Genomic DNA, 21,051 nt, shown 5'->3' with positions numbered 1-21,051 from the left:
AAGGTAAAGGATCAGGCCATGCAAATACCCTGAAGCTGAAGGGAGCTGTGAGTGTCTGAGGAACAGAATAGGCGGCCTAAGGGCAGGAATACATGAGCAAGGGACTGAGTGGGAAGAGATAAACTCAGAGAAATGTTTTTTATAAAGTAGATCATGGCTGAGAATTTATTTCTTAGTGATTCTATTGTCTCGCTACTAGGTTTTAATAGATTATAAAAGATGGTGAATTAGGAAAATTAACTGATATATGAAGAGGAGGATGATTTGGAGTGAGAAAACCTGGGATGGAGTCCAGGGAGTTGTCATGAGTTACCTGTACACGAGGTAATTTGCCTACCTGCCTACATCTTGTTTCTTTCCCTGAAAATAGAAATCATGGCATCTGCCCCATCCCTGGTGACTGTGGTCAGATGAGATGGTTTGTGTGAAAGCCCCAAGTGAATCTCAGCCTGGGTACAATGGCAGAGACACAAAACAAAGACAAGTAAGAAGGATGCTTAACAGTGATACATTCACAGTGACTAAATTCAAAATGTGGTAGCTATTCTGATGGGCCACACAGTTCATTCATTCACTTTGGTCATGTTCCACAACAACCCCAAAGACAGGTTCCGCTGTTATCTTCACTCTTTAGGAGAAGAACAGGGAGGTTTCAAAATGATGATTTGTTCAGGGTCATGTGGATATTGAGTCTTAGCCTTTGTACTCTAAAGGTGAAGCATTTTATTCAGTGGCAAGTCCTCACTTACTGAATATTTATTTTAATTCCAACAAAATTATAATCAACTTGTTTATCTGTTCTCAGCCCACTGATTTCCAGTACTTGAAAATTAAACAAGGATTAGCAGTTTTTGTTAGGAGTGAGCATCCTAAGGTAACAAAGTAAGAAAATGATTTCAAAGACCAAGAATACATATATATGCAAACGCATACACATAGCACACACAGAAATGGAAACAAAGCAATTAAAATGAATGTAAAGGGAATGAGAGAAGGGGTGCTTCTACACAGCACAATAGTGCTGACATCTCAGAACCTGAATGTATACGCTAATGACACCCAAATTAACTTGTGGGAGTGAATAAGAAACAATGCCACATTGCCAAAAAGAAAAAAAAAAAGTATTGATTATGTGTTATGTGTTTAAAGGAAGAATACAATGACATTCAGAACACTTCTATTCAAAATATTTACTAGAAAAAAACCAAATATCCTTGTTTATGTGGACAACTTATATCCCAAAGAGCTTGGGTTAAATAAGATATAATATTAATATACAGTATGTTTCAGTACAAATCATATTCAAAACACGGCCAAACTAAATGTCAGCACTGAAGGCTGCATGCATAGGAAGGAAAAGTGAAAAGAAAGGCAAAGAAATGTTCAAGGTACAAGTCGGGAGCAGTTTACCTGGAGGAGGAACTTGGGGTTGGAACTCGGGGTCAGTCAAATTCTACCCCATGACCTCAGGTGTGGTGATAAGAGTGTCTTCTTCACAGGAATTCACTAAACTATATTTATAATGGCAATGTGCTTTTCGGTATTTGCATTATGTTTCACAATAAATGGTAAAACGGAACTGCATGATAGTGAAGACTTCAGCACTCTTGCTCATGAGTTCCACGCTCTTGCCACAGTCCCTGAGAAATGGAGAAGCAAGGCTTCTTCCTCATCAATTTGCACATGGGACCCTGGAGTCCCAGGGTGTTTTCTTTGTTGCTCTCAGCCAAGTGGTGGGTAGGGACGCTGACACTCCTGCCCTGCCTTGTGAGGCCCTGCTCTCCTAGCCTGACCTCATCTTTGTAGACACATCCCAAAAGGAGAATATATTGCAGAGCATTTGGGAAGTCCGTGTGTTTCCTTCGAGAACAGAACCTTACCTGTCATAATGCGCTACTGCAGTCTCGTGCTTGTTCTGGGAATCGATCTTCGCTTCCCTCATCATCATAAACCAGGCCCTGAAAATTTTCCTCAGGAGGAAATTCACACTAAGTTTTCTTACTTCGTCCTCCAGCTCAGTGACATACTGGGGATAAGGACCAGAATATAAATGAGACAAATACTATTAGAAGACAAAAGGTTAGAGAAAATAAACAGCCCAAATAAGAGAAGACTAAAGCAGAAACACACAAAAGAAAGGAATGAAGAACACCAGAGACACAAAGAAGACAACACAGTAGCCAATATAACATTCTGTGTAATGTATGAGAAAAATAACAGAGCCAGAGGAAGAGACCAGGAATAAGACTGAAGGGGTAGGTTTCTAATCACATGAGTACTATGAAACATAAACAAGAGTCGTTATAAAAACAACTTGACGTAAGGGCACATTATAGTTTGTATACATACACTTGATGTGAAAGAGATGTGCACTTTTTTGTTAACAGAAATGGATTTGACACATTTAAATTCATTTGACTTCATTTGAATTCAAAAAGCATAATGACCACGAATTCATGAGCCCATTCAGTTTTCTTCTGGAAGACTGAGCAGTGGAGAGTATGTTAAGGGCTCTGCTCTGTAGCCATACCTGTAGCCAGCTCCTGATGACTCTCCTGAGCAACAGCTGGAAATAAAACTCATCAGCCTGGGTCATCTTCTTCGTCTGGCTTTCCTGACTATACCAGAACCAGGTCAGTAGGCATTTCCTCTGCAGAGCCAAACAGTGATGTTCTTCTGCCACCTGGACATGTTTTTTCCCATCAAAAGAGCAGCTTATTTATTATATATGAAATCACTGAAGGAATTATGCACGCGTTTGGCAAATGACACTAGTCTACAATTAGGTAATTACTAGACAAGAATAGTCCTAAGGTAGATACAATCTATGTCCTGAAGTTTTGGCCAAGGACCCAGTGCTCTGGAGGGTTACAGACTCACATCACCACACACCTTTCAAGGCTGACTGCCTGAAGACCGCAGTGACTGGCTTGTAATGGAAATGGAATAAACAACCTCCAAAGCCATCACTCCCTTCCTCTGAGTTTTGGAGTGAGTAGCTGGCAACATTCTTGGTTTGCTCTCTTGGAAACTGGACAGTAACTCCATAACAGACTTCTCTTTATTATGTACTTAACCACTGTTTAATTGAGGAAATGCCAATATTTTCAATTGGGTTTGTAGAAAGAACTGTCACCATCATTGAAATTTAGATTTTATCAATAAACCACAAACCACTGATAGCAAATAACATGAATAATTTACTGTCCCGACAACTTAAAAAGGCTCAGTAGAATGCTATCAAAATAAATACACAACTCAGACTTTACAGATCTATGCTACTTTTTTAAAGTAACATTTTTTTCAAGAATCAGGGGAAAACCCTCTTCATCGGACTTGTCTAGTCATGTAGGACTGTGAATGTGCGTGATTCAAGAAAAATCTCTTGATCGTCATAATTATCTGCCAACATGACCATCATGGGGGTATTCTGTGGCATACCCAATCAGGAAACCAAAACACATTCATCCACTTTGAACTTCTTCATCGTTTACTTGAATGTCCTGGTCTGTGTGCTGGATAATTTGGTTAAGTATTTGTTTTCATCTCTGTGTAGTAGAGTGGATTGCTCTTCAACATAATTATATATTTATGTCCTTTGCAATGTGCTTTTGCAGCACCTCTCAATGGAGTAGAAGATGGAAACTCTTTCCTACCTCAGTGCTCTGAGCTTGGTCCAGTGATTTGCATTGTCCAATAACATATATGAGTGGAAGATTCATATGGGTTTCTAAAATCTTTTGTCCATTTAACAACTGTTAGGTGAGTTAGCTCTGAGTAGCTGCTGGAACTAGAATACGACAATATAAACCCAGTTTATAACTGGACTAGACATGTGAGTGAACTTAGTATTTGGAAGTTCTCTGTTATGCAACTTCATTTCAACAGAAACCTGACTACTAGGTTTTATAGTGTTTTCTGTGTCTCAAAACTTTTAAAATTCTATTGTTCTATTCACTTACCTAAAAAGACCCCCTAGTAATAACAAATTTAGGTTTTACAAAAGTCTTTTGAAGACAAAAATAAATTCTTATCCAAAACAAATAAATATTCATATACTCAAAACATTTATCTTTCTAGGTTTTAAATCACCAAACTCCTTGTCCCCAAGCCTGATTAGGAGTTCATATTGCTGAGAAAAATCCATTTTCTAAATTGGGAAGGGGAGAATAGTACAAGAGTGCACCTGAAGGTTTTGCTGGCTTCGCATTCTCAATCTCTTCCAAGGCTCTAGACCTTTATTTCTTAGCAAAACTATTTTATAATGTTCTTTAGCTACTGCTTCCAATTCTTGATTCCTCTTAATTCTCTTCTGTTTCTCTAGTTCTTTCTGGAAAAATAATCAAGCAAAAATGTCATGATCAAAAAAAGCTAATGAATTTCATTTGAACATGTAACTATGAAACCATGTTTAAAGAGCTCACTCAGGAACATTAGAACATGGATTCTTCTAAGAAGATCAAGAAAGGCTGGTTTTGAGCCCTACAAGAATCAGGTCTAATCTCAAGATTACCAGAACATTAGGGCTCAGACTGGTGACTAGAAGAGGCTCTGAAAAAGAAAAGCTTTCCTGTAAGTAGTATAAAGCTGAGTAAAATTTCAAAGATTAATAAGAAACATAATTGAACCAGATGGAAAGTTCATGAACTACAAATGTCTTAGGTGGAAAAGAGAGACGCGCTGAGGGCTCCACTTCCCACTTTGGACAGTAGAAAGTCCCTTCAGAATCTTGGAACAGCAGTTACTAGACTTTTGGTGTCTGAATCCTCTGCGGAGATGAAGCTCAAGAAAGTTCCAACATGCCTTGAGAAACCACTGTATCTGGACACAAGTTCCGATTTACAGGTGTCCCCAGATTTTCATCCTCATATAGCCTTTCAAAACCTTTTTGTGTGATCAATTTAATAACATCAGCTTGGTCAACACAATGCTCTGACTTGCCTTTCCTGTTTGTCCTACTATTTGAATGCACAAATGTGACATTTTTCAATATAAGTTAATGCCATTAACAAAAGAATCATGTGTATGTAAATCCTTGGGTTTACTCAGTACTGGTCATAGAAATGATATATCTCTTAATTGACTAAAAAGTGACATATCTAGTGAAGACAACAATCAGGAATATTTCTTCATTATTATAGAAAACCTAGAAATACAGCTATCTATTTATCTCTGTCTGTCTGTCTGTCTGTCTGTATCTATCTACCTATCATCAAGCTAGCTAGCTCTCTCTTTTCTCTCTGTGAACATCATTAAATGTCTAGATGAATATCCTCAATACTGTATCCTTTAATGAACAGGAACAGTAAGTTCAGAGGCAAGAAATAAATAAGAAAAGAACAGTAGTGAATTGGCTGGTTTTGACAAGCTAGCTAGAATGCTTAAAACTTCTGCAAGAAAGAATGAAAGAGGGCTGGGAATGTGGCTTAGTGATAGAGTGCTTCCCTAGCATGCACGAAGCCCTATGTTGGATTCCTCAATACCACATAAACAGAAAAAGCCAGAAGTGGTGCTTTGCTTCAAGTAGTAGAGTGCTAGCCTTGAGCAAAAGCAGCTCAGGGAAAGTGCTGAGGCCCTGAGATTAAGCCCCAGGACTGGCAGGAAAAAAAAAAAAAAGAATGAAAGAGAACTCATGGGAAAGAGAAAACACAGGGAAAATAATTCATTTTCCAATGCCAACTACTTATTTCTATACAAGTTCTTGAAAATGAAACATCTGTATTCTCTAAACATGAAGCCAAAATTATCTTTGTAATCTTCATTTAGGCACCCAAGAAACTTGTTGATTGGGTGAATAGAAAAAAAAAGAAAATACCTCAAGAAGTAGGAAGAAGAAGGTGATGGCTAAATGAGAAAAGCAAAGAAATGAACAATTTCTGTATCCACTGAAATATGAATTAACTTACCAACGAAAATCAAACCCTGACCAAAGGGTTAGATAACCAAAGTTTTATCCTTTTGGATAAGAACTTGATCTCATGCACACTTAGGTTACGTATAACTATCCTCCCAGAATTTAGTACCTATGGTGAGTGTTCCAGGCTCTGAAAGGAAAACCAATTTTGGAAGGATTGTGAAGGAAAATACTTCTAAAAACTCTACCTCTTTGGAAAAATATAAAATCAAGAGTTCTGCTTGAGTCAGAATTTTGTATTCTGAACACAGTAGTTTCTTCAAACATGTATTTCTTTCCTCAGTTCAGGATTCCTTAATTGGTTGAATTTCATTAGTGTCACCGTATTTTCTGTTTTCTTGTCCATAAAGTGTTTGCAGTAGTAGCTGCACCCCCAGTTTGCTGTGAGGCTGAGATACGAGGCTGTTGTGAGGAGGCTCTTACTAGCAGGGAGAGGCTCTGAAGGATCAGTCACGGAGGTGGTTCCCACTCTTGCATGCTTTTCCTATAGGAACCCTACCTGACCCCCACAAAAAACGACAAGGAGAATTGAGAGGAATTTTCTAGAATCTTCTGGCTCGGAGAGAGGAATAGCAGCAACTGCTAGATCATCCTCCCTTAAGAGACGGAAGGCTCTGTCTGCACTAGGGTCACAACCCTGAAACGGGGGTGGGGGGAAGGACACATAGGGACTCTGCCAGTTAAGAGTCCCCATATTTCACCTAAGGGTTGAGGTTTTGGTTTTTTTGTTTTGTTTTTTTTAAACATCGAAGAGTGGTGGTACTCACTGCAGCTGAAAGAAAAAAAATCAGAATATAGAAAAAAAAAAAAAAAAAGCTCTGCTCAGAGAGCAGGAACAGAAATTCTGCTGAGTGGCCACTGCTATACCCTGGAAAAAACGAAATGTAATCAGACCACAGAATGCTTCCCTCATCTAGAACCCATCACCACACTTGTATGAACCCCAGTAACAACTCTGGATTACAGTATCAGATTTGTAAGAGACAGAGTCTCTCTGGGGAACAGCATTAAGGGAAAACCCAAAACTAAAAGGAGATAGAAACAAAGTTACCTAGAAGAAAGTGAAGTCTCTGGTGTTCATAGCAGTAACAGACCTCAATAGTAGTAACTATAGCAACAATAATCTCTAAACAAAGCCAAGTTCCTGGCTAGATTGACACAAATTTCCACACTAATGGTCTACTTACTGTAGTTTCTAACTGTCCTAAGCAAAATGGCTTTCAACAAAAAACCGATATAACCTACCAAAAGACAAGAAATAAACACTCTGAAAAGATAAGCAATCATCAGAATGTGACAGGGAACAAGACATCAGAACATGACATAGAGTTGTTGGAACTATCAGAGAATTTTACATAATGTATGACAATAATGTCACAGGCTCTAGCATTCAGCATCAAATATGTAATTTTTTAGCAGAGACAGAAAAACTCATAAGATTCAAAATAAAAATGCTAGAAACCAGCCAGGCACTGGTGGCTCACACCTGTAATCCTACCTATTCAGGAGGTTCAGATCTGAGGATTGTGGTTCGAAGCCAAGCCTGGGCAGGAAAGTTCATGAAACTCTTATATCCAATTAACCACCACCAAATTGGAAGTGGAGCTGTGGCTCAAAATGGTAGAGCACTAACTTCCAGCACAAAAGTTCATGGACAGCACCCAAGCCCTGAGTTCAAGCTCCATGACCAACAGAAAAAAAAAAAAAAAGGCTAGAAATCAAAAGCACATGTTATAAAAATGAAGAGGGTTTTTATTGTACTTATCACTAGATGAAGCAGCTAAAGAAAGAATAAAGTAACCTGGAAGTAGTACAATGGACATTATTTTAGTTGTAAAGTAAAAGGAATGAAAGAAACACAACAGTCTATCTGAGATTTAGGGGAACAGTAGGAAATAATTTAACACCAGCATGACTGGAAACTCAAGAGAATGTGAATGACAGGTGAAAAATATTTGAACAAATAGTAGGTGAAGATATTTCAAAATTAGTAACAAAAAACATAGCCGTAAGTCGACCCTTGGTATCCTCATTGTGTATATATGGTTCCAAGTAGGTCACTACTGAGGAAAAAGCTTTGAATGAGTTTAAACACAGCTGAAGATAATGTGGGACTGACAACGCTTTTACACATCCACTGAGCTGTGGAATCTGCACCTGGGAATTAAAAAGGTTTGGCTTTGAAATTTCTTTTTTACATTTATTTTTTTAACTCTGCTTGGTCAAAATCACATGCAGGCAATCTGTGAGTAAGGCAAATTTGCTGGGCGCCAGTAATCCTAGCTACTCAGGAGGCTGAGATCTGAGGATGGCAGTTTAAAGCCTGCCTGGGCAGGAAAGTCTGTGAGACTCTTATCTCCAATAAAAACCAGTAGAAAACCGGAAGTGGCACTGTGGCTCAAGCGGTAGAGAGCTCACGTTGACCTGAAGAGCGAAGGGATAGCGCCCAAGCCCAGAGTTCAAGCCCCACAACCGACAAAATAATAATAATAATAATAATAATAATAATAATAATAATAAGGCAAACTTACTGCATTTCCAAGAAGGTTCAGTCTATTATACAAGGTAAACAAGCCAATGAACCTACAAACCACACCTAGGTATACCATATTCAAAAACTGAAAACCAGAGAAAATCTTGAAGGCAGCTGAGGTAAAACTCTTGCTAAATGTGTTTCCCCAAAGTTCATGCTAAACCCTAACTCCTTGACTACCTATATGTGAGAAGTATGTAAAAATAATTCAATACAGAAAAGTCATTTTTAAAGAATATGAGCTGTCTACACAAAAAAATGAATTTCACATACCTCATGCCATATGCAAAATAAATTCCAAAGCGACTACAGCACTTGTTATGATTTGAATCTGAAATGTCCCTTACAGGCTTACATATGGAGGGCTCGACCATTGTCTGGTGAGGATGAGGCCACAGACCTCACAGACAGGTGACTGGCTGAAGACTACTGACCATTTTCATTAGTCTCTTCTCTTCTCGTTTTCTCTCAAGCTGAGCTTCTTTCTCTTCTGCCTCCCTCTTCTGGCGTTCTTCCTCTTGGGCCTTTAACTGCGCCTGATCAGAGACAGTAATTCAGAAAAATCAGAACCCTCCATTTGCATAGGAAAAAGATCTTCTGTGTTGAGGCAGGTCAAGCACCAACCAAATCACCTGCTTTGTCTCTGAAATAAGCCTATACTTGGTGGTTAAAAGTAGAAAACCCAACCAATGGCAATTGTGTAACTTAAATTCTCCCAAAGGGATGACATAAATTTGATGCATTATACTTATAAACTGATTTGTTGAATGGTAACCCTTTTGTACACTACTTAAAGAAAATGTAATTTTTTTCTGTTTGAGGTGAGTCTGTGAATTAAGACCAGTAATCTCTCACTGCAAAATTATTTGTGCCAGTAGCAGGGTTTGAACGCAGAGCCTTGCATTTTGCTTGGCTTGTTTAGTTAATGGCTGGTACAAAAGCTGGTTCCAGCTAAAAGCCAGGCTGGAAGCTGAGGTGGTAGAGAGCTAACTATGAGCAAGTAAGTTGAATGAGTAATGGCAAAAAGTAAAATAAACATCTACCAACAACAGTATCCTTGGTCATGTGTGAATCTTCTGCAATGCTAATGATCCCTATTTTCCTCAAACTGACACACAATTCAGGTAAATAGGCCAAAAGTCACTTCAAAGTTGGTTTAACTCTGTTGCCACAAGAGGTTGAACAAGCTAAGGTTCATTTTTTAAGTTCCAGACAACGCATTTTTCTTGCCTCAGTTTGCATTTTGAATTTTATTACCAATTTCTCTTCATCTTGTTTTTTCTTCCTTTCTGCCAAGATCCTCCTACGTTCAGCACGTTGAACTGCTCTCTCTTCCATGGCTAGAAAATAGTAACATAATTTTAATAGACAAAAATATGAGGAACATTGCAAGAGAAACTTTCCATGTCACAGTAGCATTTAGGGGTAAGCATTTGAGTTTTCTTGTAAATTGAGTGTTCACTATCTCAGAAGAAAATTAAATATATGGAACTTATATACACTCTGCAGGTTAAGACCTGTGACCTCATCCAAGCTATTTCGCCATCCTCAGCAATGATGAGCAAGTTATAGATTATGTTTTTGTTTATTTGCATTTACTTTAGAATAATGTAAATAATGGTTTAAATAAGATAATGTGCCTGGTGATAGGCCTTGAAGTGAATAAAACTCAGAAACTAAAACTGTAATTTAATTATAACCCTGGTAAAAAATTTAGTCACATGTAAAAGAGATTTTGAGAATCAAAATATTCCTTAAATCCCATTTTAAATGAGCCCATTGTTTTTTCTCAAGTTACTGTCTATGCATCTGTATATGCAAGAACAAACTAAAGTTTGGGGTCATGATGAATACATTTTAATCGAGCTTTAAGACCTGGCTATCCAGATGGGCAGGAAATGGAAGTCTACCAGGCATTTGAGAACTGGCATTGGAACAAATTTGAGTGTCAGACTCCTGTTCTTGACAGTCTATTAAATATCGATCCAAATGAAACAAATGCGCAAGATGGTCTGATAATATGACTCTGTAATCAGTCAGAGCTTTTATAGAAAGGAGGGGCATGGGTAGGAAAAGGATCAAGTTCTGCTCACCTAAGCCAGCCAAGAGTTTCTTTCAGTTCCTTGGGCTATGTTGCAGAGAAGAGATTTTAAGCCTAAGTTTTAAGAATTAAAAAACAAAAGCCTCACTGTGCTCTTTCTCACAGATATTAAGTGCCTGTGGTGGTGCCACAGATGGTGGGAGTGAGACTGTCCTTAAGGAGGCCGAAATAGACTAGAGGATTAAAGTATGAGAGCCCAGAGAAGCAGCGCCTCAGCAAGATGCCCTTTCTCCATCTTTTCTAGATAAAAATCATTAAAAGCTACTTGAAAAATAAGACCGGGATTCTAAATGAGCTAACTCCTAGGTCAAACAATAATTTTAAAAAACTTATTGCACCAAACTGGGCATTTCCTGGTCAGCACTAGCAGTAGGCAAAGGCAGATAAGCTGCTGCCCGAGCAGAGTGGATGCAAACCGCCGTTCTCTTCGTGGACAAGAGCAGATTGCAGGCTCAGTGTCCTTAGGATGTCATTACTTCTTGTGAGGTCAGTAATCTTACCACAGGCAGACAGTCCAATTTACAAACCACAGTACAAAGTGCCAGCCACCATTTGCAAACATGCACTAAGTATTAACAGACTCACTAGGTAGGCTCTAAGGAATGCCCCTAACATCGATTGTTCCATGTTAAAAATCATGGTTTCTATGTGCGTTAACATGTTACCAAATGAAAATATCTCACTTGTAGATTTCATTATTAAAATCCTACTATGTAGGTATAGCTCATTGTAAAAGGAAATAATGTGGGTACTAGTGGGAGGGGATTGGGCTAGCAGCAAGCATAAAGAAGGTTGAGTACTGTCAAAACTAATCATTTGCAATACTATGAAGACAGAACAAGGAAAATTGGAGATGCTATCATTTGGAGGAAGGGGCAGGGAGTGTGATAGAGGGGGTGAGAATAATTGGAATAGAGTGTAAACATGTCTGGAGATGTAACAATGACCCCACCCCCTTAAATATTTTATATTAAAAATATAAAATTTTATATTAAAAATATAAAAATGATAAAATAACCTGGATTGATTTGAGCTGATCAACATTTAAACATTAACAAAAAAGAATATTGATGGGTGATCTTTACCAATGTTTAGCTTTAACTATTCTGTGTGCTCATTTGTATTGTTTGTGTATTCTTTTTTAGCAGAGCTCTCTGGCCATTCCGTTTCTCCCATGTCTACTCATCTTAGAGCCTGATCAAGTTCTGCTAAATCTCAAAAACCTACAAACTGCCAGGATTCAGTCCCAGACGTATTCTATGCTAGGAGAGAAGACAACCACCATTCAAAGCTACCATCAAGAAAGTCGTGCCTTTTAGTATAGGATGGGGTGCTATTGCCTGCTTTGTGTTTTTTGGAGGTCCAGAAAGAGAATTTCGTAAATCATTTCTAGAATCTTCAGTCCTAGAAGAGGTAACAGATGAACTGGAAGAAAAGAAGGGGGAGAAAAAAAATTTAGATGAACAATTATTATCTTTCAAAGCCTTTACCTGAGGAATTCAAGCATTTAAGAACGTTTGTTAATCCTTCTTTGCTGAGATAACTATGTATTATTTTACCTGAGTTATACACTGGTGTAATGAAGTATGGAAAGGTCATGTGATGCTTCAGTCTACAATGGGCATCAGGTGCTCTAGTGTCCTAGTGTTTCTAATCAAAGGTATCACCATTTCTTATCCTACCACTTGTCCTATTTTGTGTGTTCATCTCAAGCACCTCTGAAACCATCTTAAATAACTTTTGAGAAATTTGGACTCATTGCAGAATCAAAAAAAAGTTTAGGTTTATCCAAATAAACTAAAATCTCAGGCTAGATGAGCCATGTCAGAGGCTACTCCATGTGGACCTGGAGTTGGCTTTCTTGGCTTCTCAGCACTGAAAATAATCAGAAATCTAATGAAAGCAGGGTTGTTTTTTTTTCATCTTCTACTGGATAGTCACAGCCAAATAGATGCAACCCAAATGCCAATTGTGTAACTGGCTCTTTACAGGCAGTCACTTGCTTCTCATATCTATCTACCCCTGCTATAAACAAATCACAACTTCTGAGGCTTCTTAGTTTCAGATCATAGAGTTAGGAAGCAGGGCAAAGAAGTTCAGGAGCCTCTTTATTTCCAAGGAAAGAAGCCCACAAAATATACCCAAAGAGTGATTTGCCACAACAGACATACTTCAAAAGCTTTTGGCAGGTTCCCTTGGGTGCCTCTGCTACTCTGGGATTTGACAGAAGGCGGCTCTGTGCATCCGTGACTGCTGCGCCTCGCTCAGCTGCCCACCGAGCCTCTGCCAGCCGCTGGCTTTCCTTCAGCTCCAGAATGGTTTTCTGCTGCTCCTGAAGTTTCTTCTTTTGTTTCTCAATCAGCTGCTGCTGGTAGACATGGCGGCTGCGGAAATGCTCCATGCAAACAGGTTCTCCTCCCTGGCTGCTGGTTCCAAGCTTCTCATTACCACCAGGATGCTGAGGGATCTCAACATCCAGGGTCTTGTGCTGTTGAATATCCAGGGTATTCTCAGGGACATTCTGAAAGGGATCCTGCAAATTATCCTTTGTGGTTCTTCCTAAGGGAGGGTGCAACACAGATCCATTGGTTCCAGAAGGTGACTTTTCCCACAAAGGGGATCCAGCAATGACCTGAGAGAGAAAGAACACTTTATAACTCAAGTAATTAAGAGGACTGACTAGACATTTGTCTAGTCAGCTTTGTTTGGTTCAATGGCATAACTGCCTGCACCCCAGCTAGTTGCACTGTGCTACTGGATTGGATATCTCAGAGGCCGCTGGCCGTGGCTCTGTGAGTCACCCCTAGAATGCTCATTAGCAGTGGGTGTAAAAATGGCTATAGCTGTGAGAATAACTGTCTTGGGCCAAGACACCTACCATTGATCAAAGTTCTCTTATGACTATCTAGTTTGGACAGTTAATTTATGAATTAGGTCATATTACTTCAGATACATATTATAGATACTTTAATATGAAAGAATTGATTGAATTTTGAAGAAATTTGAAATTTTTGTACCAAAGGATTTATTCTTTCTGAAGAATGCTTGAAACACAAATCAACAGAAGCTCTGTTGTTGTTTTTTTAAAGGCCTGAAACCAGGACTTGAACTTATACCTGCCACTTGTGGCAGGTATGAGTTCATTGATGAATGAAAGTGGTAGGTATGAGTTCAAGTCCTGTGCTTTGAAGTCAAGTGCTTTACCAACTGAGTCTTGCCTCCAGCACCAGAAGTTCTGTTCTTTAAAGCCTTTTGATACTGTACAGCAGATTTATTCATTTCAGCATCAAAGCCTGGCTTAAATCTAGTTACTAGCAATTCTTGAACTATATGTAGGGAGTGTGAGGAAGGATTATGAGGCAAATACCTCTAAATATTTTGCAAAGGCATATAGCTTAATACTTTTAATGAAGCATCATTGTGTAAAATTTCATTGAATAGACTGAGGTATCAAATTTGATTACAAGCTTGATTCAGCAAGGAAGGAAATAGGATTTTAATTGGCAAAACTTATCCTGGCCAACATGATGTCAAAAAATATCTCCTGGGCTGGGAAGGTGGCTCAGTGATAGAGTGCTTGCCTTGAATGCATGAGGCCCTGAGTTCGATTCCTCAGCATCACATAAGCAGAAAAAGCCGGAAGTGGCACTGTGGCTCAAGTGGTAGAGCACTAGCCTTGAGCTGAAGAGCTGAGGGACATGACCAATAAAAAAATGAAAATCTCCTCTAGAATGATTTAATTTCATGACTTAAGGACTGACTAGCTGCTATTTCTACTACCTGCGCTAGCAGTAAGAGAAAAGTACTAGGAGCTATTTAGTATCAGAATTCTAGGGAAAATACTAGGTGCTATTTAGTATCAGAAGCTTTAGCTTGAACAAGGTGTCATATGTAGGTACTAAAAACTATTTCTCATAATTTCCATAAACTTAGTTGAGAGATTTGACATGTGGAAACTCTGAAATGGAAAAGACTTTTAAAAATAACCTTTTATTTCAGAAATGTCAGTGGACATTTATTCGGGGGAACACCCACTTATGAAATATAGCATCAAGCAGGGCAGATGTTTTAGGCTCTTTTAAACTTTACCATAATGACATATTATTAACCCAGCAAGACTATGTAAAAAGCCTTGAGTACAGCAACAAGGTTTCTTTTGGATCACGGTAACTTTCTAAAGTAAAAATAAGAGAATGAAAGAAAAGCTTAATGGCACAGATTGTACTCAATCGAAATGGAGTGAACAGCCTGGCCTAATTAGAGAAAATCACGTATGGGCTAACTGGTAATTTTCAAACATTTTATGGCATGTGTGTTTTTAGTATATGAATTCCTATAAGGCAAAATTAATAAGCATAGAACTAAAGCTATTAATTTTCATAGTTCACATTCTGAAAAAAGATTTCATTTACTTAGGAACCTATGTAGCCTCTATTTTAATTTTTTTTACAATATTATCTTTTCTTGATAAACTCTTTTGTTTTTGATTTGAGATTTGGAAGCTTATTTTTTCCCCTTTAGTCTAAATATACACACAGTACTTTTTTCTGTTTTTCACAGTAAGAAATATTTTCTGCTGACTTTTTCACTTAAAAATAATAATAGTGGAACTTTATACAGAAAAGGTACCATTCTGTTATTTCTAAGATAAAAATCTATCCTAGGACTTAATGGGGTCAAAATTGTCTGACTGACATAAAGGTACATAAAATGCCTAAGGAAAGAGACTGAGATGTCATTACCTAAGTCCCGATAGCATCCTTGTGATCTCCCTTTACTGAGAGACTAAGCTTAAATTAAAACCAGTTTCCATGCTTGCAGTATGAGGGTAAAAAGCTAGGCTGGGACCCTTTAGTGTCCAATGCACATTTGAGTTAAGTACTTAACAGAGTGTAGAAGGTTGTCTCCAACTTATCTTGTTTAGAAAGGCAAATTACTGTCTTTGTAAACAAGGAAAGAACATCAGGAAGGAAAAAGCTCACGGTATAATGTTATAAAAATTAACAACTATGCCCAATATCAAATGCCATAACCAAAAAAGGGACAAAAGGGAAATAAAAGGATTGCAGTATATATAATAATTAAAGCATTAATAGTCTTAAAATATAAAAAGCTCCTATGAATAAGAAAAGAACATGAATCCAAAAGGAAAATGTACAAAGGATGTGATTAGACAAGTTAGTATATTTCTATATCTTTTTATATGACATGTATCCATATGTTTACACATCAAATATAAAAATGTTTAATTTCATTAGTAATAAAGGAAATGCAAATAATGAAGCAAGATTCAGAAGAAAATTGAACATGCATTCTATTTTTAAAAGCATCCTAAATAAAAGCATCATGGATACACACAAAAACTTAGCTATTCCTACTGAAATACTGTTGAAAATAATAACAAAAAAGAAATACCTTAAATTCTAGCAGTAAGTGAGTTAAACCAATTCTTGCTTAGAGTTTATTATAAAATATCACTAGTCATTACAAAATGATGACACAGATGGTAGTCCATGAAGGTAGCACTCAGGTTCAACTGTGGAAATTAAAAAATTCAGGTGCCCCCATACCTAGAAATTCCTATTTTGTAGGCCTAATTCTGAGTTACACGTTCAGTGGAGAACTACTATAGCTAAAGTATAGTTTAATAACATGAAGTTTCTCATATTTAATTTTTTTATTAGAAAAATAATTACTTCCATATTAAGAAATAAAAAACAAGGGAGACACCATGGCTCACACCTCTAATTCTAGCTACTTTAGAGGCAGAGATTGGGATGATCATGGCTAAGACCATTCCAGGCAAAAATAAGTAGAAGAGACCCTTTCTCAATGGAGAGCTAGACATGGTGCTGTTTTCCTAGTATCCTAGCTATGACAAGAGGTCTAAAAGAGGTGGATCACAAGATCACAGCCTATGTGTGTACATGTGCAGAAAGAAAAACCCTATCCTGGAAAAAAAAAACAGTATAAAAAAAGGCTGGAGTTTTGGCTTAACAGTTAAGAGTACTTTCCTGGCAAGTTCAAGGCCCTGACTTCAACCCCCTACTACCATAACATAGAGAAAGACTAGATTTGTTATACTTCCATGATATTAGTGGTTAACTCCAGATGATGAAATTATGGATTATTTTTCTTTCTCCTCTGTGATTTTCTTCTATCAAATTGCAACAGTTAGTACATATGACTTTTTTGACTAGCAAAATAAAAAAAAATCAAATTGCCATCATAAGTCATAAACTAATTTAGAAATATGTGGACATCAAACATGAAGACTTCATCAGCTACAAACAGTACTTTATGTGTTTTTGCATTTCATTAGAATACCTTATTTTAGGAAAGTACTCAGGCCCAGATACAATGCTATACACATATAGGTAGGGTAAAGGATAGCATTCTTTCATTGAACTTGGTAATAATTCTTATGAATATTTGTAATAAGGCTTTGTCTCCCAAGATATACTGCTCAAACTTTGCTGATACATGAATTATTAAAAGTTTTGGAAGTTTCCTATTTCTGAATAAAAAAACAGTGCTTTATGTATCTCTTTCTACAGTAGTCTTTTATTAGTAGTTTTAAATTCCCTCTTCATATCAAACTATTTCAGGTGGATATGTGATTATAAAAAGAAGATTCAGTTGAAAAAAACAAACAAACACTGCCTTGAAAGCTAACCTTTGTGCACTGTCACATCCTAACCCTTTAACAGCTAGATGAGGCAATTTGACCACAGCTGTCAATATCAGGTTATAAGGTACAGGAAAACTAAACAAAGAAAACAATATACCTCTCCACTTCCTACTTGCAAGCCCACCATGGCTGTTGCGTCTTCCTGTGGATGGATGTCCAGTAACCCACTGGTACTGAGTTTTCCTAGAGATGCTGCCTTCAGCAGCTCATCCATTTTCTTCCTAGTTTCCTCCTTTGCAAGAGCCAACTCCCTCTTCACGACCTGGGCACCATGCCAGTGCTGCCATTCTGTGAAGCAGTGTCGAAGAACCTGTTTCCGGTTATACTCAGTGGCCAGTTGTTGTTTTCTAAGCGACAAGATTCTTTCATTAAAATAAAGAAGCAATATTCCATTAAAATAAAGAAGCAATATTTGTTTGGTAATATAAATGAGTCACAAGACCAAGGAGTATTTGAAATGCTCCATCCTTTTTTATTTTATTTTTTAATTTTTATTTTACTGTGAAGATGTTGTATGGAGGGGTTACAGTTACACGAGTAAGGCAATGATGATCCTCACCCCTTCCCTTCCTTGTTGTCCTACTTCCCTCCCCCAGCTTCACAGTCCTATCCCAAAGTTGTACAGTTCATTTCCAATATACTGTCCAGTAGGTATCTCTGTTGCAATGGGTCATCCTGTGTCCTTGTTTCAGAGTTTTGTTTTTTCCCCTTCCTCTCCCCAGATTAGACATATGTATATACAAGATGCAGGATATCGAAATCGAATACAGTGACAACAGGGGTATGCCATAGGGGAAAGAACATACAAATGAAACAACAACAAAAAATAATAAAATCAGATGGTACATTTAAAACACTAACAATAAAGACGGACCTCTTGTGTCTGTATCTTGGGGTTCATTTCACTTAGCATCAACTTAAATGGTCATTTGTACATGGCTTTTGAGCCTTTCAGCTCATCCTTATATGGATGCTAATTATTGCAAATAAGGGAAACCATGGGACCTATGTTTCTATGGGCCTGCCTTACTTCACTTAATATAATTTTTTCCAAGTCTTTCCATTTCCTATTCTCATATATATATATATATATATCTCACATTTTCTTGATCCATTCATCTATTGAGGGACATCTGGGTTGGTTCCATATCTTAGCTATGGTAAAAAATTCTGCAATAAACATAGTTGTGCTGGTAGCTTGTACATATGACCAGATGTTAAGCAAAATGAACCCCAAGATAGGGACACAAGTGGTTTTTTCTTTCTTGCTATTGTTTCTAACATATTATAAGTTACCATGTGATTTTTTGTTGCTTTGTGAGTTCCTCCCCCATGGTATAACCCGTTTTCACTGTATTTGATGTTGGTATAATTTGGGGAGGGGAAGGGATAAAAAAAATATTTAGATAGGATACAGGTTGACCCATTGTAATAAAGAGATGTACAAGACACTGTTGAACAATGAACTTTACAGTTTAGGCGGGGGGTGGGGTAGGAGGGTGGGTAGCGGGTGGGGGGAGTATAGTTGTGGAAGTGGGAGGGAAGGGATGGTAGGGGGAAAACAAAGGAGGAGGCAACAATGCTTGCCCTGCTCATGTAACTGTAACCCCTTTGTACAGTATTTTCACAACAAAAAACATAAAAAAGACTTGTTCAAGGGAAGAATCACTAAATAGGCATCATATACCAAACCTGAATAAATGAACTGAATAAATGTCTGGTGAAGAGACCTTGCTCTCATGGAATCATCTAGCTTTTTTTTTTTTTTTTTTTTTTTTTGAACTCCTGCAAAATTCACAAACATGAGGAGATTGAACTGAGTGGCCTGGGAAGTGGTATTGCTGCATTCCCAGCGTGAATCTTCATCAGATGACTTGTGGCAGCCAGTTGAGAATTCAAACATAGAGACCTACCTACCTGTGGATGGTTATTAGCCCCTCCAACTTGAAACGTATTATGTGGTATCAGTGACTAAACTGTGGTTTAGTTGCCCATGTGACTGTGTCTTGTGAAGGAGACTGGCACATTTTCTCTGTAACACTATTTGAATATCCATTTCTGTTAAACATATAATGCCTCATTCTCCTCAGGGCATCATTGAGGTCAGGTTGAGAAAATCTTGACATTCTTGGATCAGTGAGTCAGAAGTATTAAGGTCTTAATGCTTACATAATTGTTTTGACTGCCATTCACATTTCAAAGTTACACTGTGACTTTTTTGTGAGTTACTGTGGGATGAAACAAGAAATACATATAGCTGAAATAAGTTTTACACGTTTTTACCCTTAATATCAGAGATGTATGCTGATATCTCCATTCCAATCTAGTCTGAATTCCTTGAGAAACAGCCACCAAATAAATAGTACCCTCCAAAATAAATACCAAAATTTCAGCCCTACTGTAATATTAGGAAGTAAAAGGTAAGTAGGGAGCTGAAACTAGCTTGCCTAGTATGTAAAAAAAAAGTAATTAGGTCAAGAGGGCTCTGCTTTCATGAATAGATAGATTAATGCTGTTATCTTGGGAGAGATTCCCAATAAAAATGGTAAGTTTGCCCTGATTTCCCAGTTCTGTCTGTGTATGCTTGTTGCCCATTTGCCAACATTATGGCATAGCACAGTGGCCCTCGGCACATGCAGGTACTGTGTTCTTAGACTTTCCAGCCTTCAGAACCATGAACCAAATCAACTTCTATTGTTTATAAATTAGCCAGTCACAGAATTATATGACAGGAGAAAACAGGTTAAGGCATCTGCTATTCAAATATTTCATTATATTTAATTGATCTTAATGCATTGAACTCAATAAATACTTTGTGATTGATAGTTTTCATAATAAAAGTTTTTGTAATAAAATAAATGCTCATATATTTTAATTTAGTGAGAATAAATTAAGTATCTGAGACTGAGAGATCTTGAAATAAAAATTCTAGAAGGAATAAAAATAAATTAGGGGGCTGGGAAGGTGGCTCAGTGGTAGAGTGCTTGCCTAGCATGCCTGAGGCCCTGGGTTCGGTTCCTCAGCACCACATAACCAAAAAGAAAAAAAGCCAGAAGTGGCGCTGTGGCTCAAGTGGTAGAGTGCTAGCCTTGAGCTGAAGAGCTGAGGGACAATGCCCAGGCCCAGAGTTCAGGCCCCACGACTGGACCAAAAAATAAATAAATAAATAAATAAATAAATAAATAAATAAATTAGGTAGCAGGATAAGAAAGACCAAATTTTAAAAGTTCTGTTTAGAAATAAAGAAATGAAAAAAAAAAACTATGATACTTTTCTCAAGTGAGTAAATTTGTAAATTAGTGTGCTGCTCTGTTTGATTAACATGAAATTCCATTTTCATCTATCAGCTCAGGAAGAAGCAGTACCAAATTTACCTGATGTGTTTTAATGTCATGTTTTTATAGCATGAACAGCCAAAAGCAGCACTGGAGTTTTGAGTTACAGAGAGATTATTTGGACTCTATAAAACGCCAAAAAGAAAAACATTTCTATATCTACAAGAGTGAAAATCGGAAGAAATGAATAAAGCAGGCATGTTCACTACAGTGCTTAGAACCTTCTCCAAAACAGTTTATACAGGAGGTTTGGAAATGTAAGGAATATATCCTTAATTGTGGGCTGAGGTGGAAGGGTAGGAGAAAGAAGCTGAGGATCCAGAAATAAAGCTGGCCCCGTCCTGTGCTGTTGGGATTTGCTTCAGCAGTGACAGTCTCTTACATATGCCTCCTTCTTACTTTTAAAAAGATGACACAAAACATAAATATTTGTGAAGAGGGCAATCTAATCTAAATGTACTAAAACACAATTCACTT

General features: G+C 37.7%; 1 protein-coding gene across 4 annotated transcripts in view; it reads right to left on the bottom strand.

The window, feature by feature from the left end:
• The window catches only part of Ccdc191 (coiled-coil domain containing 191), a 65,435-nt gene that overhangs the window by 3,838 nt on the left and 40,546 nt on the right, over positions 1–21,051 (bottom strand). For all 4 annotated transcript variants that reach the window (XR_011373545.1, XM_070030200.1, XM_070030198.1 and 1 more), the window contains 8 exons: positions 17,337–17,586; positions 12,720–13,180; positions 11,861–11,973; positions 9,705–9,787; positions 8,882–8,983; positions 4,187–4,330; positions 2,531–2,683; positions 1,881–2,026 (listed from right to left, as the gene is read on the bottom strand). Coding sequence is in view for 3 of the 4 variants with exons in the window: in XM_070030200.1 (XP_069886301.1) it covers positions 1,881–2,026; positions 2,531–2,683; positions 4,187–4,330; positions 8,882–8,983; positions 9,705–9,787; positions 11,861–11,973; positions 12,720–13,180; positions 17,337–17,586 (1,452 nt within the window). In the remaining variant the exon portion in view is untranslated. The remainder of the gene's footprint in view (positions 1–1,880; positions 2,027–2,530; positions 2,684–4,186; positions 4,331–8,881; positions 8,984–9,704; positions 9,788–11,860; positions 11,974–12,719; positions 13,181–17,336; positions 17,587–21,051) is intronic.

This window comes from Dipodomys merriami, unplaced genomic scaffold, assembly GCF_024711535.1.
Source record: "Dipodomys merriami isolate MVZ:Mamm:240054 unplaced genomic scaffold, mDipMer1.0.p SCAF_2, whole genome shotgun sequence".
NCBI lineage: Eukaryota > Metazoa > Chordata > Mammalia > Rodentia > Heteromyidae > Dipodomys > Dipodomys merriami.
Note: the sequence above shows the minus strand (reverse complement) of the source record. Positions and strands in the feature narration are given on the sequence as shown.